General features: G+C 40.6%; 1 protein-coding gene across 3 annotated transcripts in view; it reads right to left on the minus strand.

Annotated features, from left to right (window-relative positions):
• The window catches only part of dync2h1 (dynein cytoplasmic 2 heavy chain 1), a 59,362-nt gene extending 32,584 nt beyond the window's left edge, over positions 1-26,778 (minus strand). For 2 of the 3 annotated variants that reach the window (XM_061281072.1, XM_061281071.1), the window contains exons 1-54: positions 26,559-26,777; positions 26,198-26,383; positions 24,154-24,469; positions 23,933-24,051; positions 21,743-21,887; positions 21,484-21,629; positions 21,281-21,367; positions 20,921-21,055; positions 20,722-20,835; positions 20,537-20,648; positions 20,287-20,411; positions 19,808-19,983; positions 19,330-19,525; positions 19,136-19,231; positions 18,665-18,826; positions 18,460-18,558; positions 18,224-18,363; positions 17,914-18,142; positions 17,679-17,806; positions 16,993-17,108; positions 16,025-16,152; positions 15,471-15,620; positions 15,090-15,295; positions 14,847-15,002; positions 14,641-14,755; positions 14,360-14,530; positions 13,415-13,573; positions 12,087-12,155; positions 11,827-11,981; positions 11,392-11,524; positions 11,196-11,313; positions 10,981-11,093; positions 10,755-10,868; positions 10,484-10,634; positions 9,454-9,659; positions 7,998-8,180; positions 7,561-7,743; positions 7,117-7,340; positions 6,855-6,970; positions 5,710-5,909; positions 5,464-5,595; positions 5,216-5,348; positions 4,930-5,137; positions 4,718-4,847; positions 3,777-3,932; positions 3,358-3,617; positions 3,014-3,260; positions 2,429-2,580; positions 2,149-2,293; positions 1,436-1,538; positions 1,127-1,291; positions 768-892; positions 227-475; positions 15-123 (exon numbers count right to left, since the gene is read on the minus strand). In XM_061281072.1, the coding sequence (XP_061137056.1) occupies positions 15-123; positions 227-475; positions 768-892; positions 1,127-1,291; positions 1,436-1,538; positions 2,149-2,293; positions 2,429-2,580; positions 3,014-3,260; positions 3,358-3,617; positions 3,777-3,932; positions 4,718-4,847; positions 4,930-5,137; positions 5,216-5,348; positions 5,464-5,595; positions 5,710-5,909; positions 6,855-6,970; positions 7,117-7,340; positions 7,561-7,743; positions 7,998-8,180; positions 9,454-9,659; positions 10,484-10,634; positions 10,755-10,868; positions 10,981-11,093; positions 11,196-11,313; positions 11,392-11,524; positions 11,827-11,981; positions 12,087-12,155; positions 13,415-13,573; positions 14,360-14,530; positions 14,641-14,755; positions 14,847-15,002; positions 15,090-15,295; positions 15,471-15,620; positions 16,025-16,152; positions 16,993-17,108; positions 17,679-17,806; positions 17,914-18,142; positions 18,224-18,363; positions 18,460-18,558; positions 18,665-18,826; positions 19,136-19,231; positions 19,330-19,525; positions 19,808-19,983; positions 20,287-20,411; positions 20,537-20,648; positions 20,722-20,835; positions 20,921-21,055; positions 21,281-21,367; positions 21,484-21,629; positions 21,743-21,887; positions 23,933-24,051; positions 24,154-24,469; positions 26,198-26,380 (8,188 nt within the window). In that variant the 5' untranslated portion in view covers positions 26,381-26,383; positions 26,559-26,777. Of the gene's footprint in view, positions 1-14; positions 124-226; positions 476-767; positions 893-1,126; positions 1,292-1,435; positions 1,539-2,148; positions 2,294-2,428; positions 2,581-3,013; positions 3,261-3,357; positions 3,618-3,776; positions 3,933-4,717; positions 4,848-4,929; positions 5,138-5,215; positions 5,349-5,463; positions 5,596-5,709; positions 5,910-6,854; positions 6,971-7,116; positions 7,341-7,560; positions 7,744-7,997; positions 8,181-9,453; positions 9,660-10,483; positions 10,635-10,754; positions 10,869-10,980; positions 11,094-11,195; positions 11,314-11,391; positions 11,525-11,826; positions 11,982-12,086; positions 12,156-13,414; positions 13,574-14,359; positions 14,531-14,640; positions 14,756-14,846; positions 15,003-15,089; positions 15,296-15,470; positions 15,621-16,024; positions 16,153-16,992; positions 17,109-17,678; positions 17,807-17,913; positions 18,143-18,223; positions 18,364-18,459; positions 18,559-18,664; positions 18,827-19,135; positions 19,232-19,329; positions 19,526-19,807; positions 19,984-20,286; positions 20,412-20,536; positions 20,649-20,721; positions 20,836-20,920; positions 21,056-21,280; positions 21,368-21,483; positions 21,630-21,742; positions 21,888-23,932; positions 24,052-24,153; positions 24,470-26,197; positions 26,384-26,558 lie in introns of all 3 variants that reach the window. The other variant, XM_061281073.1, reaches the window with a different exon arrangement.
• Positions 26,779-27,177: the final 399 nt, after the last annotated feature.

The raw sequence follows: 27,177 nt of genomic DNA on the forward strand, positions 1-27,177 counted from the left end.
ATGAAATGACATACCAGAAGAGAGCAGGCTGTTGACCATCTCTAGGAAGGCAGAATGGACAAACTGATAGTCCTCCAACAGGAAGACAACCTGCTGCCCATCTAGTCCAGCCAACTGCATCACCTGGACACATATTAATGTGTGAAGCTCAAAGAGTGGACACAAATTTTGCAGTACACGACACAGTAACTAGAATGACAAAATCTCGAATGTAAACAACACTTACCGTCTTGAGATCATTCTTAAAATGCTTCAGAGCATAACCACGAGAGATCTTTGGCGTAAACAGAGAGTACCCATGCATGTGCGACACCAGGAATGTGGCTGTGTGCCGTCCGACGCCACTCCGACCAGCCAGGAGCAGAGAGCCACCTGGCCGGCTCAGCACGCGATCGAGCCTGGACACAAAATCACACACTTCCCAGAAAAGGAGGAGGTCCAGCTCTCTGTTATCACGACTGTACAGCGCTAGACCCTAAAGAGAAAACAAACATGGGGAAAAGGTGCACAGTCACTATCATGTTCCAACACATACACTGACAGACACAATAAAAAAAACTCAGATGAAAAAAAAGAAACAATACTCAGTAAAATGAGAGTCAATAACTCTCAAAATATTACATGTTCAACAGTAAGTAAAATGTTTTGAAATGAAAAAAAATGTAAGGGCATGATTTTACAGGTGAGTTCAAAGCGCATACAGCAGAAAGCTGCTGTAAACGTTTACTTTGAAATCACAGCAAACAATCCAACATATTGTTGTATACCTTCTGAATGACTTGCTTGAGGTCAGAAGAATGCAGACGTCCCAGTTGTTTACCATGAGGAGGCAGAGACTGGCCTGGAGTCATTAAAACCCCCTCAGAGACTCCCCACGTTACATAAAAACCATCTGCGCATGGGGGAAAAAAAACTCAGTAAAACTCAGTAGACAAATGTAAAGGGTAAATAATTAATAAAAAAGAATGAATGTATGCGTAGAAGCATACGAGTGTCAGAAGGGATACATTTTTCTTTTAATTCCTCAAGAGTCCATTTTTTTAGAGGGATCTTTCCCGTCTGAGCATAAAATTGTGTGTTTTAAGTAAGAAATTAGGAACAAGAATGACAGAAAGAGATTCCTTACCAGTCATGTTTTCAAGAGCATCAGAGCTCCAGTCCCCGCGGATGATGGAGGAGAGGATGTTATCAAAGGTATTAAGATCTCTGGAAGAAACAAGCCGGTCTCTGAAAAGCCTTCTTGCCTCGTGTGCTACCACCACCAGCACACTGTCGGTCACATCTGATTGAGCTTGGGAAACCAAAAAACAAACCCAAAAAAATAATAATAAATATATATATATATATATATATATATATATATATATATTTATTTATTTGTATAAATATATATATAAAAATAAAAGTAATAATGAGAATGGATTAATTATGTTACCTGCAGTGAGGTCATATCGTAATAAGCTGAGAACCCATTCTGTCAGGACACACGGGGTAAAAAGGTAGTGACTATGGTCATCCACTGTAAACTTGGCTTTCACCTATCAGGAATCAAACACAGTTGCAGTTTTGGATATTAACATCGTGCAGTAGGATGGAGACCTGATCTAAATCGATTTGATGTTGCTAATAATTTAATGTCTCTTTGAATTTAATGGCATTTGATAGTTTGGTCTGTGAAGCACTTTTACATATTGTTGCATATTAATAAACACGACAAAAGATACAACCTTGTGTCCCCGTACGATATTGAATCGTAATCCCACTAAGTCCAAACAAATTGAATTGGTACATTTTTACTTGTTACAACCTAGAATCATATCGTACCCCATGTATCGGGAATCGTATCGAATTGTCTTTTGAGGAGATATGCACACCACTAGCTAACCTTTATGATTACATTTTGCTAACATAACACAAGAGAGAGGTAAGGGAGGTAGTTATATAAAAGAACCCACAATTATTTTCCTGCTATCGAACATCAGCAAATGAGGTTTAAGTGCAATTATTCATTGTCTTTTTTTCACTATTTTAAATGATGTAAACCTATAATTCAGTTTGTACTCATTAGAGATCATGCTTTCAGTAATTGGAGAAATAGTCGGGCCACAAATATAGATGCTGACATGAATGTCCAATCCAATTCAGTACCTGTTCATAGAGTTGCACCAGTGAACCAGCCAGCTGGTGTGTTTTGCCTGTGCTGGCCCAGGATGCTTGGCTACCCAAGCTGTGTTGGAGAATTGGCTGCAGGTACGCTGAGTAGATAGTCTGCAGCTGCTCCCGGTCTGGATAGCTGAGGCACCAAAGCAGATGGAGACAGAGAGTAGACAGGAATGGAGAGTGGTAAACAGGAATAGCGCAGTTTATAGTGAGGAGGTTGATGGTGGGAAAATAATAACAAAGAAGGTGCAATCACCGCTGCACTTACTCTATGGTGCAGATGCGAACTATCGATGAAAAGCGAGACGTTAGCAAATGGCTCCCAACAGCACCACTTGTTGACATTGAGGCCACCACCTGAATGTTCTCCAGGCTGACCCATTCCAGATTTTCATCATAGAACCCTTTATATGTCAACACCTGCAGAGGGAAGAGTGGTATAAAACAGTCATTTACTGGAAATTGTCATTAATGATTAATGACATTTTAAAGAGCAAACCAATTAATAAAACAGTTCATATGAATATATGTATGCATACAATAAAGATGCTGTTTGTTTGTCATTCAATAACTTGTTAAAAAAAACTTTGTTTCTTGGGGATTTTTTCAATCACAGTGAATTACTGTTATTGCCTTCAGCAGTCCAACTGCTGATGTGTGATAAAAACATTTGCCTTCTAAATAATTTACCACCCCTTTAACCATTTCATTTAAATAAATGTCACGTATTGCTTCGATAGTTCACAGTTTCAAGGGTAATACGTACATATTACTGATTTAAAGTGAGTACATTTCAAATAGTTTGTTCATTTTTTATATTTAGTTGGACTTATTCTTCATGCAAATGTTCTACCTGTTGCAGGAAAGCTGTGAGGTTGCTTGTTCCCCACTTGTCGGGTTTGGGTAAATTGATGTCTTTTAGGTAGAGAATCAAGTTCTCACAGTCCTTGGGTCTGAAGACTCGACCGGTGTTGGCGCTGAGCAACAAGCAGGTCTGACTGAGCTTTTGAAGGACGTGGCGAGATGAAGTCTGGGCACTGCAGTGGACCACCGCCACTTGGGTGGAACGTAGCCGAGAGAAGGCAAAGCGCAGGAGCATTCTAGATGTTAAGAAAAATAAATTAAGACTTGTTTATTTAGTATTTGAAAATCTGACTTTGTTCAGTCGATGGATTTTCCACGTCCGTGTGTAGTTACCCCTTCCCGCAGCCCTCTGGTCCCACCACCATGAAGGGTTGTCTGTGTTGAGCAGTGAGCCAGGGGGAGAAGCAGTGAAGTGCCCTCTGTATGTCTGGAGTCTCAATAACAGGCAGTGAATTTGAATGAGAGAGCTGCTCTAGCCTGAGATTGTCAGGCCGCTGCAATGTATAAGCTGCAAGATGGCCGCTGTCCGGGTCATAGTAGGTATCGAGTGGCTTTCTGATGTTTGGTGGGGTTTCATTGGCCCAGCTCAGCAACTAAAAAAAAAAAGACAAATATGGCAGCAGACATGTTTATGCATCCTCAATTTTTAGATAGATTGTAAATGCAAGCACTATATCTAAATACCATTGCCAGTGTACTTGTATAAAAATATAATTGGCTTCTCAGAATCTGCAAAACTTATAAGTGCTCACCCCTTTGGCAAACTCTTGTCTTGTTTTGAGGTTGAGGTTTCCTCCCAAGCCTCTGAGAAGACCAATGATGAACTGACCACGCATTGTCACAGCACTAAGGTGTGACAGACCGTTGAGTACAGTGCCCACGAGGCTGGTCTCCACCACAAAGTCATTCTTAAGGAGGGGAAAAGAGAAAAAGAACAGTTTACCCCATTAGTGTGCATATTTCTTTTCCAGATGAAATTAAAGTGCTTTCAATATAACTTCCTGAATGTATATAGCATTTTACAGCTAATAGCATGCTAAAAGAGTCATACAAGGGACTATAAATAGGTACACACTCAAATAACTATTTACATTATCACATAATTAAAAATAATAATAATTGAGCAATCATTTCGATAAGAAATTAATTTTGAAAGGTAATATAAACAGGTTTGTTTGTGCATTTTATTTTAGTCCCTCAGCCATCAAGTAAATTGTTGTGTCAGTTCACTTGTTCTTCTGATTTATTATACATATTAGTTTTTTACAGGCCCAATCCACACATTTGAATATAATTGGAACTCAATTAAAATGGCGACTGATAATTTGTGTAATTGGTTTAAAACGCTCACCAAAAATTTAATTCCACACAGTGCAATTTTAAACTATTGATGGTCACCTGATTACACCGTTAGGCATCAAAAGCAAATTGACATTCAATTATTAAATTTGCATTAACATCAAGATCTGGACTGACACTCATTAGGTACCGTTGATAATGTTCCCTTTTGACCTGAGAGGTGAATGTCGCAATATGCTCATTATTGCAGTTGTAGTTTATAATGGTGTGGAACCGTAATCCAAAATATTGAGAGGTGCTTACATTCACAAGGGCCTGGAAGTCATTTGATTGTGGAGGTGTCCCCAATGATACGTCAGGTGAATACTGACTGCAGAAGGAGGGCAAAAGTTACCTGTTTGAGGACCCAGTCGAGACTTCGTTGGAAGTAATCTCCTAGCCAGTTTTCTAAATTAGAGCGACACTGCTCGGGCTGATTCCACAACCACGATTTCAGCAAGGCGCCTACATCGATGTCCTCATCACTTAAAAATGAAAGGGGATGTTGGAACAAGGGAAATAATGGAATAAATTGCAAATAAACACACATTGTTCAACAATGCCGACCTTAGAAAGATCATGCCCATGCGAGATATTGTGGCTGGGGAGGCACAGCTGAGGTCGTGAGTCTCAAACAGGAAATTGACATTTGGTCCGAACTGGATACGTTCTCCACTTGGCATTGTTAAAAGTCGATTATCATCGAGCACAGAGTTCAAACTCTCAATCCATTCTGGATCAATGTCACCATCACACACAATCCAGGAGCTTACATCTGAGAGGAAATTGAAATTAAATGTGAATAAACATAAAATGAAAACAAATGCAGTGCACGACCAACCACGTGTCTCACCCTGCAATTCTTTAACCACATTTCTCGCACTATGAGTCAGAACGCCATCAGCCCACTCTCTGGTGTCCATGTCAATATGTCCCAGAAGCTGCTGTTTGGGCATTGCCTTAGGGTTCATTGTGTACAGCTTTACCTACAACATAACAAAATACACAAATGTGTCCATTGGCTATCCAGAGCAAGGTAAGTCAATAAAGGGATGGAGCTGGTGGGTTTAAAAGTAAGTAAGAAGAGTATTAATCACTCACCACTCTGCCTGTCTTATTAAGAGCAGCCCGAAGCATCCTCCACAGAGTAGACTTGCCCGCTCCACTTGGCCCTACGATTACGACACCCATGCGTTGTCTCAACTGCTCATTCAGCTCCAATACCTTCTTGAGCTATGCACACAAACACACACGAAAATCATTATCTGGTAACCAAGGTGATAGTTTGCAGGAGTTTTCAAAAGGGTATGAGGAAGAGTGTTTGCACGGAAGGACACACACACACACCTGAGCGGGTATGGGCTCTAATCGATTTTCTTTGTAGACCTGTTCCAGGGCCTCAGTAAGGATCAGGTCCTCAACATCAGTGAAACTGACCCCAGAGAAGACGTCTCTGAGCAAGGCATCAAATCGTGAGCCATCAGCAAATGTCAACTTGGACAAGGTGTTAAGTCGCAATGCCTGGACCACCAGATTGATCTCTTGAACTGCATACATACAATAGAAGAGAAACAAATAAAAACACCATCATTTGAATTAAACTGTAAAATAAATACATTTCTGGGGCGAGCATTAAAAATAAGAAAAGTACAAAAAACAATTCACCATGCCATTTAAAAATTCGACTTGCTGTTCTTGTTGTTTAAGAGACTGACATGTTTTCAGAGATTGCATTAACTCAATGCAAGTTGCAAACATTTCCTACCCAAGTGTGTTTTATTCAGAGCACACTAGAAAATAGTAGTCGACTACACATTGAGCCAAACACCAAAGAACCTTGGGACCCATTGCCAATTTGTGTGTGTGTGTGTGTGTGTGAGTGTGTGTGTGTGCGCACACGCGGGCACATGTGAAGATGAGTGTGTAGAGCAGATAAAGGGTGGGTGGTAGACCACATGGAATTGAGACTTAAGAGGGAGAGAGACATAGAAGGAGTGAGAGGAAGAAGACAGAGAATGAGAGAGGATGAAAGTGGCACAAACAAAAGTTAGAAACAGTACACAGTAGCAAAGACAAATTATAGCCTAAGGTTATAAAAAAGTTGCACAGCCCCAAATGTGGCTCATTAAAGTAATGTATTGCTTTTCAAAGAAGTAAATTTGGCTCCTCTGTGTTGTGCAAGAACCCATTAATTAACAAATAATTAATTGACATTTCGATAATGTGAGAAAGGTATTTTTGGACAAAGTAATAATGATTTAAAGTTCTACCTGTAGTTTGGTTCATTCTATTTTTCTAATTGACTAATCAGATCTGGCAGCAGCATAAAATATCCATATCGGTCAAGCCCGAATGGTTTTAGCTGCTTGATATTGACGCTTTTGTTGCAATAATAATTATGGCTCGAGGTCACCAGATAGGTGGCCCTGCTAGTTTTAGAACAAATGTTTTGCAATGCTAAAAATATGAAAAGTATTCCTAGAGGGTCTCACTTTTGTCCTTGTCATGACTCTTCCTCTGTTGCTGCAGCAAACTACCACAGGCCTTCAGCACTGTCTTCAAAGCACGCAAACCCCAGTCGTAGTGCTGTTGCGGGGTCAAAAGCTCCCTAGACACAAAAAGAAAAGAAGCTTGCCTAATCGTTCTCAATTGACTGCAGGGCTGGTGGTCCAAGTGTGAAGATAACTTTTCCACATAATCAATACACTGCAATGGAAGTCATTGCTCTTCCAAGGCTTTTAAAACACAACCTACCTGGCCAGGTTAAAGATGGCAACCAGTTTGCGCCCCAGTATTTCTCCGTTTTTGAAGCCCTCAGAGTACAAAATGACTTCAGCAATAAGTTCATTGTCAGGCCGGCTCATGGCCACGGGCCTGAATAATTGCTTAAGGTTGTCTGGAAGTTTCTGTCTGCCTCCGTAACCTTTTCCTGCTGGATTCAGCGTGATGAACACTCCAGAGTTTGGATCCAATTCAACCTTAGATAAAAAATAAAATACATACATGATGTACAGTACACACATACATATACATTCCTTGGTTGTTTAATTTATTTTGTAGATTAATAAATGTTGTAGTTGATAGGTACAGTACATGTATAAATAGCCACTGAAATGAAGGATAGAATCCTCAAAGAACATTGAGACAAAAACTTGGCATCTGTACTAAATGGCATTGCATCGGTTCTTATTCACTGACCTCCCTCCCCATCAGTTCGCATGTGCGCTTGTGATGTTTCAGGGAGTCTTGAATGGCTTGAATCTGCATAGAAACTGCAGATAGCACTGCCTCCTCCAAACGATTGAACTCGTCAAAGCAGCCCCATGCGCCACACTTCACCAAGCCCACAAAAATGCGTCCCATTGATTTTACATCAATACCCTGGGTAAAAAGACAACACGGGAAATGAGACTTTCATTTGCTCTTCCTTTTGAAGTCACATATTTCTAAATATTGATATTGTGACAAGACAAAGATTAAAGACAAACATAATCTATTCATCTATAGACAATACATCAATCCTTGAAGATATCCTTGAAGTTTTCCAAAGATGTTTACCTTGGCGAATAACAGACATCTATCACAAATTACTCATGTCTTTCTCGTATATACTAATATATGGACCAAATGTTTACCTCATCACAATTGAACACCAAAACCTGGCGCCCAAACAACCCACCCAGGGCTTTGACTGACTCGGTCTTGCCTGTTCCAGCTGGCCCGTAGGGGTTCCCCCCAAGCCCCATCTTCATGGCCTGAGTCAGAGTCAAGTAGCATTTATCAGTCAGTGGAGTGTGAACCAGCTTTGCCGCATTTCCCTGCAACACAACAAAGAGAGAGGGGGGAAATGGAGAGGGAATTGAGAGAAAAACAAAACCTCATGAAGATGACAGTATAATGATACGATGTGAACAGAGAAAAAGAAGGTGGGTGATGAAGAGACATGTTGTCTCAAAAGAACTGACTGACCAGTAAAACAAATGACAGATGCTTTTAATGTCTTTTCATGTCCGAACACAATGTGCTTTCACCTTCACCCATTGTTAATTAAACAGCTCCCCCAAATGGTAGTATATTCCTTGGACATTATGAAATATGCATCTCAAAAGTTCCCCAAATTGTGCTTTATTTCATTTAGCAAAATCCCAAAGACACCTTACTATAGATGCTGTAAACTGAGATGATGAGTATGTGTTAGAAAAATGTATATATATGTTATTATGCGTTCTCTAATCAATGCCTGACGGTATGGATGAATACAGGTAGGCACATCACTGTCTAAATAAAACATATATTTCCAAATGCATATATTTTTAAACAAGATCAAACAATAAACTTGATGTTATACACTTTTGATTGAACAGAAGCCAAGAGTGCCAGATACAAAAAGTGCATGTTAAGGGATAATTTTGCCCCATCATGCAATGCTTTGAGTGAAAGTTTACATTAGTTTATCTTACTATGGCTTGTTGAGTGTTTAAAACTATATAGATAGTTTTCAATTAAATTTTAATATATTATATAATGTTTTCATCTCTGTTGTTTTCTATAGAATTTTTTATTTCAATTAAATTTTGTGGTGAGACCTAGAAATGTGAAAGCACAGATTACATTTGGCTCCAAAATAGTTTTTATTTTTAATTAACATCTGAGAATCTTGTAAGTCGGCTATATATAGAATGCGGAGTTAGGGTTACATTTTGATCTTGAATCAAATGAGGGCAGGGTTAGTAGAAGACTGTGAGTCTATTGAATGGTATGAGATGAGGCATAGAATATTCTATACCCACAAATTTGATGTCTGACAAATGACTTCAACCTGAGTCAATGTTCTCACACACAGGCATTTGTGAATTAAATGTCCAGCACCAGCTTCATCTTCCCATTAAGATCCTGTCATATTTTTCAGACTAATTATTGGTGACACACGTTATTGGACTTAAGTGTGTGCCAATGTTATGGAAAGGTTTCTTGCAGATGTCCTTCTCAATAATTATCACAAGGTCATGCTCAAAGCGAAGCCTTTTCTTGAATCTGTGCAGGAGGTGGATTGTTGCAAAAGACCAAAAAAATAGGAGTTGCAGTACCCACCTGGTACTCATAGGTGTAGCTGAACTGTGCATCCACCATATTAATGTAACAGCTTTTATCAGGTCCCATGTAGAAACGAAGTTGCTTCTGCCAAGCCCAGGCCTCACGGTCGCTGACTCCAGCTTGCTTCAGATGCTTCACCACACTGATGTTGTGGATTATGTCCAGAATCAAGGCCTTCAACTTCAACTGCAGAATGCCAGTGTCTGTGCAGGGACATTATTATATGGACCAATGCATGGGTGAAATGTGATATATGCAAAGTAAACAATCTTCATAGCTACTTGCCACCTTCTCATTTACAATCCAACAAAATACTGTTAATAAACTGAGCAATTAAATTAGTTCAGTCTTTTTAAGACTGACGGAAATAGAATATATTGCATTTGTTTACAATGTTGTTTGGACAGAAAGTTGGTGCTAATTTTACAGCTGTTCAATACATTAATTTGCTCCTTACATAAACGATTAGCTCCCACTGCACGTAAACCATATTACTAAATGCAAGTGGTTAAGTTGTGTGTTTGTAGGAAATACAAATGGACTGTTCAAAAAAACAGTGGTTAGAGCAGGTGTTTTGGAATACAAAACGCTGCTTTAAACTCGGTTAACAGTGTTCCATCACAATAACTTGCAGAGAATTCCCCTTACAATAAATGATTTACGCTTTACAATTACCATTTCAATTTCCCTTGCTTGTTGTTTTGTTTAAATAATTATTATTGCCAGTTATACGCTTTTCGACTATTGCTTCTGACCTGAAATAATAATGATTTGCCTGCTGCTCATTTGCTTGCTGTAATATGGTTGCAATGTCGTACTTAAGATTGTATGATCAACAGAAACACAGGATAAATTAAGGATCGTAGCTACCAACCCACCAAGCAATGTCTATAAAATGATTTCAATCTGTACAGGTAAAAAAGACAAATTTCTGTGTTGTGACATGAGTAGAAAAAGCTGTAGTAGTTGTTTATAGAGTGCTCTATTAAAAAAAAAAAAGAAGAGTCAATAACTCCAGTAGGCCAACCTGTATTTGTCTGGTCCTCAGAGCTGGTGTCAACTGTGGTGTAGTGTTCCAGCTTGGCACTGAGCTCCAACTCTAGCTGTTGGAGACTATGTTCCTTGAGTGCTCGCTCGACATCTTCAGTAAACTGAATTTGCTCTGCAAGACACAAAATCTATACCCAAAAATTACATTGTTGACTTTACAGGCTTTTTATGGAAAGGCGAACAAAGAGATTAAAAGAGAAGCAGTCTTAAGTCATAAACCGTATGAAAAATGATGTACGTATACGTACTTGTGACGGATAACGTGAGGGGTCGACAGCCCCCTTTTTCCCTGCAGTGACACATTCATACAGCATTTCCCTCAAAGTCCCCTTCATTTCTTTCGAAAGTTCATTTAACCACACCTATACAACACAGATTTTGAAACAATGGGTAACAGACCGTGTCTGTATTGAAATTAAAAACACTAAACTATTTTTTCTATAGTCTATATGTCACACTTCCCGTGTTATTTACCTCTACAAGGTTGGAGATTTGAACAGTATTTTTGAGAGGCACCATCTCGCCGTCCAAGGAACACATGGCCACAATGTGCTGGCACTGATCATCAAACACAACACTATGGATACCTGTTCAGGAAGTACATTAATTAGGTTCCCTGTTCAAGCCACAAAGTTTCATGTTTTAACGGTGTGTGTCCACTAAATGTGTATAGATTAAAGGCTTGTGACCTGCAAAGAGTTTCTTGAGGTGTGACTGGATAACCGTTGGGTTGGTAGCCTGACCAAGAATCTCTAAAAGATCATCATCTCCTATAAAATAAAACCTTGGGAAGGCCGAGCGCTTTTCCTAAGAGACAGATTTTTTTGAAGTTGTGATACATGAAGGGATTGACATCTTGTGATGGTGCTTTTGGTATGCATGTACCTCCAGAAACTCATTGAGTGATTTTTGGCAGCGCTGCAGTTGGTCCATTATGGTCACCAGGGAGTTTCTGATGCCGGCCCTTGAGCTCAGAGAAATGACTCTGTTGTCCCTCTGGATATCTGACATGATTGCCCTGAGTGGTACATGGGTGGCAGATTTCTGTGAGTTCATGTTTATAGTGAATAATTGCATATCCTGACATAGTAAGGATGCAAATATTGAGAGTTTTGGCCATCCCACGTATAGAATGTGAAAATGAAAGAAAACATACAAGTGCACACCCCAAATGTGTTTGACGCGGTTGAGGGTAAGTTGAGTAACTCAACTCAAACCCTGTAAACTACCCTGAATTACTTGAAGTACTCAGATTCAGGAGGACTAAGGATGAGACGGTCCACCATCTTGTCACAAAAGTCAGATTTACATTCCAGTTACCTGAAGTCCTCATCAACTCGTTTGAAGCGGGCCTCCTCTCGGGGTAATGCTCCGCGTCCAAAAATAGGCTCCAGATAAACCCATCTTCTCTGGATGGCATTGAGACTAAGAAGGTATTCGTCCAAATCTGATAGACGTACCTCCCACAAGCTGACCTGAAGATACATCGGAATAAACATCACATAGTTATGTTACTCTTTTTCTTTTGTCTTAATTGTTACTGTTTATTCAAAGGAGCTCAATCCACACTTCCATCTGACCTTGTCCTGGAAGTTGCGGTAGTAGGGAGAGTCTTTCAGAGACTGCAGCAAACAGCGGTTATCTCCTACCTAGATGGACACAAAGTGGCAAAAAGCCAACATTGGCTCAACTGTGAAGATTTCATCTCCTAGTGTCTGCTGGACTGATTTTAGGATTAATGCAAATTCATCGAGACGAAATGACACATATGTAAATGAGCTGGTGGAACTATTACAGAAGAAATGCTAATATTTTTTTATTTTACTGTGTGTAAAACAATTTGACTGCATGTCTGCCTCATGGTTATGCACATGTGTGCTGTTTGCAGATGCATTTAAGACAAAATTTCAAATACACTAAATCAATGGTCTGAGTTTTGTAAATACTCCTCCCAGAAGAAAATGATCTGTGTGTTTGGCAGACTCAGTGCGTACGGTGAGTTTATCAGATTCTACATTAGTTTATGTGAGTACAACCCATTTTCGGAGAGGCAAAGGTTGAGTGTATCTGACTCATAACGTACAGAGCAGATGACAAGATGGAATTGATCATGCTTTGTTTGGGGACAGAAGGTGAAGTGTAAATCATGAGGTAAAATGAGTTTGCCAGTTTAAACAAAAGTGAAGCTGAGGATTTATGTGTCTGCTTTCTGGCAGTTAGTCACTACTCGATACATTTAAGACTCCAAATTCTATTGGCCTGTAAATGATATCTGAAAACATGGGATGAATCTCAATAACTGCAGTCTCACAAACTGATTCCTCAAATAGGGGTAACAGCAAATCTAAAATGAAGTAGAACAATACAGCTTATCTCATGGGATATTAAAAAGGTTATCCAATCATATAGTGTAACTTAAAATGATTATTGCTAAAACGGCCTGAATAATTTTGTCTCTTGTCTGAAATCATTTCAATGGTGCTTCAACAGGATGCCTGCTCAATATTCAGGATAAATAGTAGTTTACAATGCATTACACTCAGAGTCACACAGCTGAAGGCACAGACTTTTTCAGTCTAGCAATTTGCAATGCACAGTTGTAGGGCAATGATGCTCAACTGATTGGTCTGCAACATAACGTTGGTCATAGACCCATTGTGGCTTAAGAACGGCGAGCTAGTTGGCACAGTGCTTTAGGATCGTGTGCTTATTTAACTGCCGCACTTTCTCTTTCGTTTGGTCGATTTATATTTATGGTCTCATAGAAGTTGCATTTTCCTCAGTTCTAATTGTACCATGCTGGAGGAGGCCACAATATAAATTCATATGTGTACCCCTCACCAAGCTCAATACTGTACTCAGGATTCCATGTGAGAGCACATTTGGTTCAGTGTGTGTATGCTTCTACCTGGCTGACTATATCCTTCCAGTCTTTGATGATGTTTAAAGTATGCCCGCAGCTGCCACTGTACTCTGTGAGGTTAAAGGTAGCTGCTGCTCCCCACAAATCCAACTCTCTCAGTGCTTCTCTGATTGTCACCTCTGCCTGTGCACGACTGTTCAGGTCCTACAAACACATGAAACAAGACAGAGTGAACTGTAGTGTTCCAATGACAAAAAATATTTCTAGAAATCTCAATCCAAACGGACCTGTGCTCCAACAAACTTAAGTGGTTATGAATTTATAAAGAGTAAATGTGCTGAATCAAATATGTTTAATTTTCCTGCATTACGCTCTCTAGTTTCTCATCACTTACCGCATTAAGGAGGGTAATAAAAGGATATTACTTAGGGAGGCAAATGGACGGATAACTGCCTCGCTGTTTTAGAGTGCGGTTGTGTGTGTGCAGCGGTTTATACACCCTGTTCAAATGAAGGTTTTGTGATATTAAAAAAATGTGACCTACATAAATCTTTCAAAAGCATTGCTGCCATTAATTTGACCTTAGTCAAGGTGGAGGGAATGATGAACAGTTTCATATAGCAATTATTGTACAAAACGTCCGCTAGAAAGCAACAAATGTTGGAAAAACCATACCAGAATACAAGAATAGTTCAAATTTATTTGGGGGTTAAATGGTGCCATGTGTGTGCTGGCCCCCATTGAGCTTAAGTTTGAACCTAATTGGGTAATTTTGAACATGGACATCCCCACTTATAAAAAGGTGCTCAGCCACTCTATCTCAGTTCATCTCTACTTTCCCTCCTGAAAAGATTCCTTTTTTTAACTGAGTTATAGGTCACATTAATGGTCAAAAAGTTGTGAAATGATTTATCTTTGTCTCATTTTTCCATGTCACGAATAACTGGCATTTGAACCGTATTGTGTAGGCTTTTTTTATATCCAGTGTACCTTAACCTCCATGGCCTTTGCAATAATGTTATCTGCCACTCCAAGAAGGTCATTAAAGGTGAGTCTTTCTAAAGTCATCCCCCTTGGAAGACCGAGTAAGCGGAACATGTCCAACCAGTGGTCTTGAGAAAGGTGTTCCCCACGCACATACTTCAGCACTGGAACAATGCTCTGAACACACAGATGGAAAAGGTATTCATTAGCCAAACAACAAACTCATTACACACATAAGAGGTCAACTGATAAGGTAAGCAAAACAATTATTTAACTGTAGTGTGTACCTTATATTTATCCACTTCTTCTTGCAGTTTAACAGAAATGGCAGTAGGTTGTTCCAGCTTCCTGAGTTTATCATGCCATGTAAATAGAAATTCCTCAAACAGGTAGGTCTTACTCCTGTAAAAAAAATGTTCACGCAAAGAAAACTATTTTAAGAAACAACAATAATGCCATCCAGGATTTGTTTTGGCTCTGTTTGTTATTCTACCTGAATGAGATCCAGTCCTCCTCAGCCTTTTCTGTAAAGCCTTGGTGCCACTCCTCATACAGACCCCACATCTGGCTATACACCTCCATGTCTTGTTTTGTCTCTTCAGCCAGAGGGAAAGTTGAAACCTCCAAGTCAAAGTAGACACAGTCCTCACTCGAGAGAGGAGAAGTACGGTGAAGCAGCAGCACCAGAAATGGAATTTTGATATGCTTGATATAAAATATATAGTAAAGTATTTACATGAGTTTACTGCGCACTAATTCTAACTCCTGGAACTCTTGCTGCTTATCTCTGATTATTTGAAGACTGGCTAGCAGGGTTTCATGATCACCAGACTCAAGCATCTCCTCTTTGGGCTTCAGCTGGTCCCAGCGGGCCTTGAACCTCTCCAGATCTGCCCTATAGGCATTGATACGATCTGTGGTGTGACTTCGCATCACCTCCACCTACAAAACGAGAAGAGCATGAGCGATATCGAAAAAAGTCAGACACCGGGAAATACAGTGAAGGAGGTATGGTGCTTGCGAGATAAAGGAATAAATAAGTACTACAAGCAAGTAAATGCTGTTACAGAAAATGTGTCCCATCAAGAACGCCAAACATGATGCTCTGTTGATATACCTGATCTTTTATCATGAGCTGGTGGCTCTCCATGACAAGCTCCAGTTTGTCCCATTTGGCCCTCAGGGAGGAGAGGGAGTCCAGCCCCGCCCCGGATACCGCTCGCAGCAAACGATTCTTCTCCTCTGCCGACTTGAACTGAGGCAGGATCTATTCGAACCCAAACATTTAGATGTATGACCTTCACCGCTCCATGAAGACCTCAAATACAAGGACTGTTTTTTTATGCTACAAACACGGACATATTTTTCTAATTTTGGTTCTATTTTCAAATATTTTATATTTAAAGTAATAAAACGTAACTTCATCACAACTACATTAAACAATCTATACAGACGCAGCTTCTGATGATGATAAAATGATAGCAAAGTCATTTTCTGTGCCAGAAAGGAGTCACTCCAATGGTAGATAGTGGCCATACAATTTTGGGGAGAAATGCACAAGTGACTTCAACTTTGTCATAAGTGTTTTTCTTCTTTTTATCATTTTCTTGTGACGCAACTGCAGAAGCGTATCAGAAATGGCAAACAAGAAAACAAATATTTATTTCTTACCTCAGGTTTGTGGGCCACAATCTTGGTATATTTTCCACTGGCAGCACTAATGGCTTCAATATTTTCTGGTCGTGTGGACAAAGTCTCCATAGACTCTGACACAAAAATGTCTATGGCTTGTGTGTGACCTGAAATTGAGCCAATACAAAGTGAGCAAACTGGGTGCAATCAAACAACAAAGAATCAGGCATAAAATTATCAGAAAATAACAGACAAAAAGACTAAAGAGAAACACTTATTGTCTTGTTTGTAAAGAAATAAACAGTACCGTAATTTCTGGACTATAAGTCTCGTTTTTTTTCATAGTTTGGGTGGGGGGGGCGACTTCTAATAAGGAGCGACTTATATGTGTTTTTTTTTTTTTTATTTTCCCCCCCCAAAAAAGTGAAACAGTGATAAACGAACCGCGATGTAGCAAGGGATTACTGTAATTTGAATTTCAAGTGACGTCAGCAGCGCGACGCGGCGTGGCCCGGCGGTTGTTTACATAAAGGACAAAGATTGATCACGGGATGACGAAGATGACGAAGGACCCCACGTACTACCGGCATCATTAGCGGCTTTGTTTCTAAGTGACACGGCGGACGAAGAGTTTGAAGGATTTAAGGATTTGGAGTGACACACAAGGTTTGAAAAACTATTATGGCTTTTACGCACGCCCGGTCCTATTCTATGGCGCTCTCTTTCACCTCTGTGGATTGAAGTCGGGGGCCGGCGCTCGGCCGGGTGGCTGTCCGGGGACGGTGGATAGGGATCGGTCATGGCTTTTACGCACGCCCGGTCCTATTCTATGGAGCTCTCTTCCACTTCCGTGGCTAGAAGTCCACGCCGCCCAAAATGCGCTTTATACTCCGGAGCGACTTATATATGTTTTTTTTCACTTTTTTGGGCATTTTATGGCTGATGCGATTTATACGCCGGAGCGATTTATAATCCGAAAATTACGGTATATTTATTGTGCACTCCACCTTGTATGGACTTGCGAAGAGACATTAGCAGCAGGTCAAAGAGCTTCTGGATCAGCCCATCAATGGCAGCTTTAAGCGGCTCACAGTTGACTGTGACGCAGTCAACCTTCTCCTGGCTGAAAAATAAAAGACGTGACATGCATTAAGAAAAGACATTGGTTTCAATAGTTCTAAAAATGAAATAATTTTCCATTGTTGATTGATAGGGCCCTTGTGCATTCTACCTATCTATATCCATTGCTTGAATGTTTAATGACCCGAACTCTGTTTTTATCATATTTTCTTTGCTAAGTTGCAAATAGCACTGGGAAGTTAGTTAGCTCATTTGCCTCAGTCAAGAGGCACCGTGTGTCTTGGTTCAAGCCTTCCTGTGTAGAGTTCATGTTCTGCTCGTGCTTGTGTGAGCTTTTTTTCCCCAGAAACTATGGTTTCCGATATAACCCCTCCTCATCCGAATGTAACGTTAACTGAAGATTCTAATTGTCCATAGGTGTGAATGTGTGTGTGAATATTTTATTTTTTTATATATATATATATATATATAATATCCATCCATACATCCATTTTCTGAACCATTTTTCCTCACGAGGGTTAAAGATATGCATAATAAGATTTAAATAATTTAGCAGTTGATTAAGTATCCAAAGTGTTTCAAGGCCATTCTTGTTGTTTTCAGTAATATGTACCTAGGCAGACGTTCTGATTCTTTTCCTCTGGCTTTCAGGGCCTTGAAATTCCTCTCCCAATCCTGCACAGAGGTTAGATGCTTCTCCACTAACTTCTCCAAATCTACCTGGCCCAGTACCACCCACTCCTAAGAAAAAGAATAAAAAAGACACACACAATATAAAATAAAATAAAGTTGAGTTCAGAATGTTACTCACTGTCACCATCATCATCAATGTAATGTTATTCTGGCACCTTGTACTTGTGTTGAATAGCCTGCAAGCGGCTGAAGAGGTCCTCTGCCTTGTTGAAGATGGTGAGGAACCCAAACGCATTCCTGTCAATCATAGCCCCAAAGATAACCGGATCGCCCGGTGCGCTGACACCTTTGAACTGGTTCGGGATTGCGATGAACCTCTTCATCTCCCTGTAATAGCGCGCCCGAACCTCCTCAAATGGCGGTTGGAACTGCAACCGGCCCTGTCTGTTCAGAGAAAGGACAAAGAGAATGCATTTTGGGAAACTCAAACAAGGAATTGTGGATAACGATAAAAGTTGCATTCACTTGAACGTAAGGTCAATGTGGATTTCAGGTAGGTTCTTGTTGAGAGCTTCCAATCCGGTCTGATACTGGTGTTCAAGGGCCTTGTATAGCTGATGATTCCAGTGCTGCCGCCATGCCTGCATGTCATCAGACCTAAAGCCCTGAATTTCAAGATAGAAAAATCCTAAATCTTTGAGCCTCAATCAAGCACAGTGATTTTATTGTAACACAGACACATGTGCACAAACAATCATTACCTGAGCCTCCAGAGTGGCAAAGCCAGTGCGGAGCTCCTGGAGGCCTTCTTTCCATCGTTGTTGATGTCTCAGCAAGTCGACATTCATCAAAGTCACCACCTTGAGAACACACACAAGGATGAACATGAAGCCAATTGTGGGTTAAGTCCACAAATTCATACAGTCCGTAACAGGAATTGGTAAAAGCTTAAGGCTCAGCTCCAACCTTGTCTGTGAAATCCGTGTGCCATTTGCGTAGCTTCCTGTTCTCGGTGGAGAGTTTCTCTGTGGCAGACTGCAGTTTGGAGATGTAAACTTCCAGCTCTTTTGGATTGTTCCAAGTGATGTGCAGTTTACTGCCTGATTCCTTTGAATGAGAACGAGGATTCTGTCCAAGAGACGAGATGTTATTATAACACATTATCACATAATAATCATCATAACCAAGACGCATATAAAAAACAATTATGCAGTGATTTGACTTCAAAATAATTAAATGGCTTCTTATATGGACCACGACAACCCTTTTTTTATGGTAGCCCAAAACAGACACGACATGTTTTATTCAATTCCAGCTATCCGCAAATAAACAATAATATAGTCTATACCTACTTTTGGTCAATAAATGGTTTAACGATTACATTTCGCTCCTTGTCAACCGCAAACAGTTGCCTTTGCTCTATTGTTTTTGGAATACCTTGATGACTTGCTCAAAAGCCAAAGCAAGCGTGAGCATCATTGGTCTCTGAGATGGGATCATTTGCTGGTCAATTGTGTTGTAAAAATTTGCCACCTATAAAGCATAACAAAGCTTTGTTAAAATGCAAGCCCGAACCAAACAAAAACAATAAGAGAAAATAAGACCATCAAGGGAAACCGAGAAAGGGTCACCTGTTTGAGGACAATGGCTTGCCTATGGAACTTGTCTGCAGTATTAGCAGCCAGTTGGATCTTTGCAGGAATCGCAAAGCCCAGAGCAGAGAGCTGCCTGACCTCCCTGAGCAGACTGACCAATCTGTCAGAGTAATGGATCTTTAACCTGCCATCTGCATGATCCAGTTCCATCACTCGATCACTCGCTTGGAGACTAAAGAGTACAGTACAAGTGCAAGTACAAGGCTCAATTCAGATGAAAATATTTTTACAATAGGACCACAGAATGGAACAACAATGGAGTCAATGCATCTTCAAATGACTTACTTTACATTTTTGATATTTTACTCGCATAGTTCATATTTAGGGATTGTGCGATGACAAAACTTGCACAATAAAATGTGAATTGAAAACATTAGTGTCTTCAAGTATTAAGCAGTAATACAGTGAATACAGGTTTTATAAATCATTTTATAAAAAGTGGACTGCGTCTTACCTGAGTCCTGACTTGGGATCGGCCAAACCAGGCAATAAATCTCTGGACCATTCCTCAAACTGCTCCTGTTCATAAGTCCGTAAAATCTCCAGAAAGTCATCACAGAAATGCACAAACCCTTTGAACCCTGATAGATCTGACAGAAGAGCTTCACTGATGCGGACACAGTCCTCCACCTAATGCAGGGATGAAAGCACAAGTAAATAAAAAAACAAAAAACTTTTAACATATTTACCACAATTCAGATGGCTCTGAAGAAGACTGGAGTAGCAGTCGAAACTGTCAGCAGGTAAAACCTAAAATGTTTATTGTCTGAACAAAAGAATCTGTTTCTAGCTTTACATTGTTTTTTTTTTTACATTTATTTTCTCAACTTTAGTTTTGCCCTTGATTGTGATGTTATTTATGATAGCTTTGCTAAACCAGCAAATCTAATAGCCCCTAAAAAGCTTATAATGTGTATTTCTTCAAAAGGCTACCTTATGTATGATGTGCTGAACCCAGATAATTTTATTGACCACATCAGAGAGATTTCTCCCCATGAGTGGGCCGGCCTTCTCTCCTGGATTTCCATGGCAGCGACTCTCAAAGTCTGTCTTCAAACCTATAAAAGGGGTTAACAAATAGCACAGTTGATGTCTGTTATTTAAATAAAAAAAAGTCTACTATAAAATAAAATAGAAAAAGAGTGGTTCAAAATGATGAGATATATGAGACGATCGAGCTCACCTTTGTTGTAGTCAAGCAGTCTGGCCATTAGAGTGTCTCTCTCAGACTGCAGTTCTTTTCTGATGGTAGGCCGCCTGATTAACTCCTTGTGCTTTTGGAACACCTGCAACAGCTACATAAAATGCATGCATTCGAGGTGAGCAGACATTCAAGGCCGTACATTTCAATCAACGCTGTTACACAACCTGCTGTGGGTTGTCTTGTACATCAGCGATGTAGCTCTTAAGTCTGCCAGCCACCTCCCGCTCTGACGGAGCCATGATGCGCTCAAACTGAGCCACTGCTGCCCTCCAAAGGGGCTACAAAGGCATACAACAAAGATTTGAATCAAGGAGGAAGAAAAAGTTCATCTTTCAAAGCGCACATGCAGCCCACTCAACTAACCTCAGTGTAGGGGTTGTACTGGAGAGGGTTAAAGCCAGAGAAAGGTTCAAAAACACAATCTGAGGTCAGAGTCTGCTGCTTTCCTCCTGGTAACAAACTTAGCAGCTTCTCATGGAAAACCCGCAGAGACACCACCTGATGGACAGAGAAAGTGCATTTCATTGAGAGGGGGTCAAAATAATGCATAAAACAATGCGAGAAACTCAAACATTGAACTCCATTATGAATGTCGATAAAATGTCGATGACACAACAACACAAATGGACATTAATTAGGAATGAAGGCAGGTAAAGTATAAGTAGGAATGTAAATACTGTAAATAGATTAATAGAATAGATGAATTGGGTTGACGTAGCATACCTCATCCAATCGTTTGCCAAGGCAATGTAGGGATTGCGGGCAATGTTTGTTTCCCTTCCAGGGATGAGGAGCATGTCTCTTCCAGACCTGGCGTTGTAATTTAGAAAGGATTAAAAAAGATATGTTGAGAACAGTCACTTCTTTTGACAAGATTTCTCAGTCATTCCAGAGATTTGTTATTATTTATTAGTAGTCTCTCCCACCTGTCCAGTCAAATGCTCACAAGCTGCAACCCAATGCTCACAGATGGCTATCCCAGTTTTCCAGCTCTCCCTCACAGACACAAATGGCTGTTCAAAAATTTTGAGATCACTGAGCTTCTTCTGGACATACCGTCCAAGGGCTCCACCTTGAAGATAAAATATGTTGAGTAGAAATGATTTGTTAAAATGTATGTTTACACAATAAGGTACGTGTTCGCATCAGAAGCAGAAAAACAATATTTTTGTCAGTTATTCTCACCAATAACATCCATCAATCGGACCATTCGTATTTCTGGGTAAGGTTCATAATCAAGCTGTCGCCAAACACCATCGAGTGCGTCTCTGCTTTGATCCACAAGATCCAGAACATCGGACAAAGACAGGCCATCAAGACCACAATACTCCTGTTGGAAACAGATACAAGTGGAGTTCGTATGATTTTGCATCACTTTGAATAAAAACATCACATTTACAAGAAAATATCTTCATTTTTTATTTTTATGTCAAGTCAAAGTACCGTATTTTCCGGACTATAAGGCGCACCTAAAAACCTAACATTTTCTCAAAAGCCGACTGTGCGCCTTATAGTCCGGTGCGCGTTATATACGGACCAAATTCCTCAATTTAAACTGGCCCGAAGCATTGTGTCATGAAATCCATCATAAGTGGCCCACTGAAGACTATGAATCATGAATAAAAAAGACTATGGATCATTATTTTGTGATTATAAAGTAATTTGTTGCGTCTGAAGTTGAAATAAAAAAGATAAAATGGAGAATGGTTTGATTTGATTTGGATTAAAAATCTGACATGATGCATTAATGGTGCGCTTTATAGTCCAGTGCGCCTTATATAAGGACAAAGTTTTAAAATGGGCCATTCATTGAAGGTGCGCCTTATAGTCCGGTGCGCCTTATAGTCCGGAAAATACGGTAAATTGATAACAGTATCATTGTTACCGTTTTTTTCCGTGTATAGTGCGCCCCCATGTATAGTACGCACCCCTAAAAATGGCATGCTGATGCTGGAAAAAAGCTTGTACCCATGTATAATACGCACCCAATTTTTATGAATTTTTTAAAAAAAAAATTTTAATATATTTTTTTTTTTAAGTCCCAATGATCGTCACACACGCAGGGAGGCAATGTGTCCCATTTTTATAGTCTTTGGTATGGTCTTAACTAGGCTGGATGTAATTTTTTTTGTTGGCGTTAATTTCTCCGACTGCCCGTAAACGCACCACCGCGCTCCGTGCGCGCACGGGACAGCAAACGAGCAGGTGACCGAGCAAGCCTAGTCTGATACGAGAGCATTGCGGTCGCATGGAGCGTGTTTGAAGTGAACAGCAGAGAAGAAAGGAACAAGGCAAAGTGTTGTGAAATAAAATATTACCTGTAATACGGATTTAGGTAGAGAACTGAACTCTCGCTCTTTATATAGCTGACGTGTCTTGCGCATCTGTAATGGAGGCCTCCGTATAATATCCGGTTTGCGTGTGTGTGCGTGTGTGCGCGTGTGTGCGAGAGCGAGAGAGAGAGAGCGAGCGAGAGAGCGCGAGAGAGAACGCTCAACCGTAGCGCGCCGCCGACCGCCCAACTCGATTATTGTGACAGAGCCGTCGCTGAAATTTAGAAGATATTTTTAAAGTCCTGATGTACTTTCTAAAATTTAAGTGGACCTCAGTGCGCACTGCGCAGGGAGCTTAATTTGGTGCGGTCGCGCAACCGCAGCGCGCCGGGCGCTCACTGTCGCATTGCTTAAAGAGCGCCTTTGTGTTTTAGGATGAACAGCAGAGACCAAAGGAACAAGGCAAAGTGTTGTGAAATAAAATATTACCTGTAATACGCATTTTGTTATTTGCTGATTGAAACTGCTAATTAAACTGTGAATTGAAACTAATAGGAAGAAAACAACTCTCGCTCTTTATATAGCTGACGTGTCTTGCGCATCCGTTCTGTGCATTTTATTTCACAACACTTTGCCTTTCTTCTCTGCTGTTCACTTCAAACACGCTCCATGCGACCGCAATGCTCTCGTATCAGACGCTTGCTCGATCACCTGCTCGTTTGCTGTCCCGTGCGCGCACGGAGCGCGGTGGTGCGTTTATGGGCAGTCGGAGAAATCGACGCCAACAAAAAAAATTACATCCAGCCTAGTTAAGACCATACCAAAGACTATAAAAATGGGACCCATTGCCTCCCTACGTGTGTGACGATCATTGGGACTTAAAAAAAAAAAAATAAAAAAAAATTTAAAAAAGAAAAATTAAATTTTTTTTTGTACCCATGTATAATGCGCACCCCAGATTTTAGGACAATAAATTAGTTAAATTTTGCGCACTATACACGGAAAAAAACGGTACTTTGTTTGAAAAACAAAACATTTTGCACAGCAATTGGTAATAAACTTAACTTTAAGTAGGTTTACATTTACTGTTTTATATGCATACCTTCTCTACAAGACTAAATTGTTCTGTGAAGTATGCAGCTCTTTCTTTCACATTTGTCTTCTTTGCAGACTCAGATACGTCCGCCCAGTATAAAAACTCATCATTGGGCGTCAGAATACCTGAATAGGTTAGACGCATACACAACATTGTATGATTTGTTGGATACAGACAACCTGCAACTCAATGACCCATGCATAATCTATTGGTTTGTGTGGACATACCCAAAACATCTTCTTCCGAGTGCCCTCTCTTCAATTCAGAAGGTTGTGCTCCAGACTGGCGGACCACTGAGCCCAAACCCAGCTCTAACTCACTGAGCAAACTCGCAAGCTTTGGATCAAACGCTGAACGCCAGCGTTCATCTTTGAGCAGAACTGGTGCAAAGACCTGTCTCACAGCCTGGTATAGAGTGTTGATAGGAGACTCCAGCATGGATGACACAAGGATGCTCTGGTGGAGGTTCTCCTCTGTGATCACTGTGGGGTAGAGCTTGAAGAACACCAACACTTTATCTCGGCCAGCTTCCAATGCTTCGATCTGATGAAGGAAGAGGAATTAATTTGATGGGGAAATAAGGAACTTTTTTTTTAACTGCTTGGAGGCAAATAGCTCTGTTTTGAGAGTGCTTGCCCACACATAAAGTGTAAAATGAATCATTTTGCTGATTTATGAAAACGTGGCCATGAGTCAGCCTATTGGGAAGACAGTCTCCAAGTACAGTACAGTATACTGCACAGGTGTCAAACTCAAGGCCCGGGGGCCAGATACGGCCCATTTTAAGTGGCCCGCGAAGACAAATTGTGCATCATATTCGTGTCATTACTAGAATTGCAAATTGTCCTCACTTCTAACAATATCTTTTTTTTTTTAATATTTGACCAGTTTTTACTCGTCTGATTTGAAAACGAGTTACTTGTCAGTTTGTTTTGCAGCTTTTACTGTATATAATATGAGTTGCTCATACATTTATTTGGGTTGACAGTCATAATGGCCCTCCGAAAGAAGCTATGACTATAATGCGGCCCGCGACAAAAATGAATTTGACAACCCCGGTATACTGGTATGTCTGTCTCAGATTGCCCCCAGGTGGCCAAGATGTGCACAGCAAAGATGCACAATGTGTATGAGGGTTAGCGCGTCCGCCTCACAGTTCAGAGGGTGCGGGTTCAATTCCACCTCCCGCCCTTCCCGTGTGGAGTTTGCATGTTGCGATTTCCTCTCACATCCCAAAAACATGCTTGTTAGGCCGATTGAGCAATCCAAATTACCAATATGTACAAGTGCGGATGGTTGTTCGCTTCTGTGAGCCCTGCGATTGGCTGGCAACCAGTTCAGAGTGTCCCCCGCCTACTACCCAATGACAGCTGGGATAGGCTCCAGCACGCCCGCGACCTACGTGGGGACAAGCGGTACAGATAATGGATGGATTGATGTGTATTTTAGGAGAAAGTGTAACAAAAATCTAATTACGGCACTTTTGATATTAACACAAAATACTCACTTTTTTAAAATTGTTTTGGTTGTTTGTTAGAGGCTAGAACGGAATACCAGCATGCCCATTAATTTCTATGGAGAAAGATCATTTCAGTATTTTCTTTACCAATGTGGGCCAGGAAAAAATTAAGCTAATAAAATAAGGTTGCATCTCAAGGAGGCACACAAGAGTATGGGTGCAGCACACACAAAATCTTCTCAAACAGGCTGATTTCAGCAGGCATTAGAATAGAGTGTGTAATATGTAGTGTAATTCTTGATCCTTTGGTCATTTGACAACAGCACACCAAAGACATGTTATTAAAACATCTGGGGACTAAATAATTAAATTTGTCGAATGAATGCTAAGAAAAATCTGTTTATATGTATACTAAAAGGGCGGCTCGGTGGGGCACTGGTTAGCACAACCGCCTCACAGTTAGGAGGGTGCAGGTTCAATTCCACCTCCGGCCCTCCTTGTGTGGAGTTTGCATGTTCTCCCCGGGCCCGCGTGGGTTTTCTCCGGGTACTCCGGTTTCCTCCCACATCCCGAAAACATGCTTGGTAGGCCGATTGAGCACTCCAAATTGTCCCTAGGTGTGAGTGTTTGTCTCTGTGTGCCCTGCAATTGGCTGGCAACCGGTTCAGGGTGTCCCCCGCCTACTGCCCGATGACAGCTGGGATAGGCTCCGGCACGCCCGCGACCCCCGTGGGGACTAAGCGGTACAGAAAATGGATGGATGGATGTATACTAAAAGAACAAATCCAAGTGATATTTGCAGTTTGCGCTACCTTATTTGACAAGCGAAAATTGCTTTCATGTCTGCTGATGGACAAGACAAATTGGTTTCCATCATCCAAGAAGTTGTTGAGCTCTGGGCTGTCATTGAGAAGGGATGGTGTGTTTTGCTCATAGAAGTTTCCCGTAGTGGTAAGAATAAACTTCTTGCGAGCATCGATTGGTTCCTGGGCCATCTCCTGTATGAAACATATGGACAGAAATACAAGAAGCAGCATTTGCTGCGTTTAACATGCACATGCAAATATCGATCGCTTTCTTCCACAAACCATTAGATATGTAAACCAGAATGTTAGCAGTGTTTCAGCGCAGCCTTGCAGCGACTTAAGAAGCTAGCTGTTGTTAGCACGCTACCTCGGTAAAAGGATGCTACTCTTGTCACTAGATCAGATGTTGACGGCGTTGTTTCTTGGAGAAAAACAACACTTTACTAGTGTTCAGCCACATACTGAACCTCTTCCTCATAAATAAAGTCTTGATCCGTGGAGTGAAGCATAGCAAACTGTTGCAGATCGCTCCGGTGCTCCTCCTCGAATACGCTTGCGTGGTTGCTGCGTTACAACACCAAAACCCGCAGTCACGTGACCCAGAATCCTACGCATTTTGCGTGAAACTACGCAACTTGATGGAAACTCCTTTGCAGAAGTTTCTCGGTTACGACAGAACAATTACGTGCAAATAATATCAATGAAGTAATAGTCTTGCCACTTTCATGTACATTGTACAGAATTATATTTTCTTTTGACTTAAGTCGGGAAATAAAAAAAAATAGACACACCTCTGATGATGCAGTGAAGTTCTACGCCACTGCAAATTACAACTACAGTAATAGACATTTGTTAAAATAATATCAAATTCCAATTACTGTATTAAATTTGGAGCTTTTTCTTTGTCGTGTAGCTTTTGTACTGCAAGTCATTTAAAAATGATATCATCATTTAGGCCACTAGATGTCGCAAAAACAACAATAATT

This window comes from Syngnathus typhle, linkage group LG6, assembly GCF_033458585.1.
Source record: "Syngnathus typhle isolate RoL2023-S1 ecotype Sweden linkage group LG6, RoL_Styp_1.0, whole genome shotgun sequence".
Taxonomy (NCBI): domain Eukaryota; kingdom Metazoa; phylum Chordata; class Actinopteri; order Syngnathiformes; family Syngnathidae; genus Syngnathus; species Syngnathus typhle.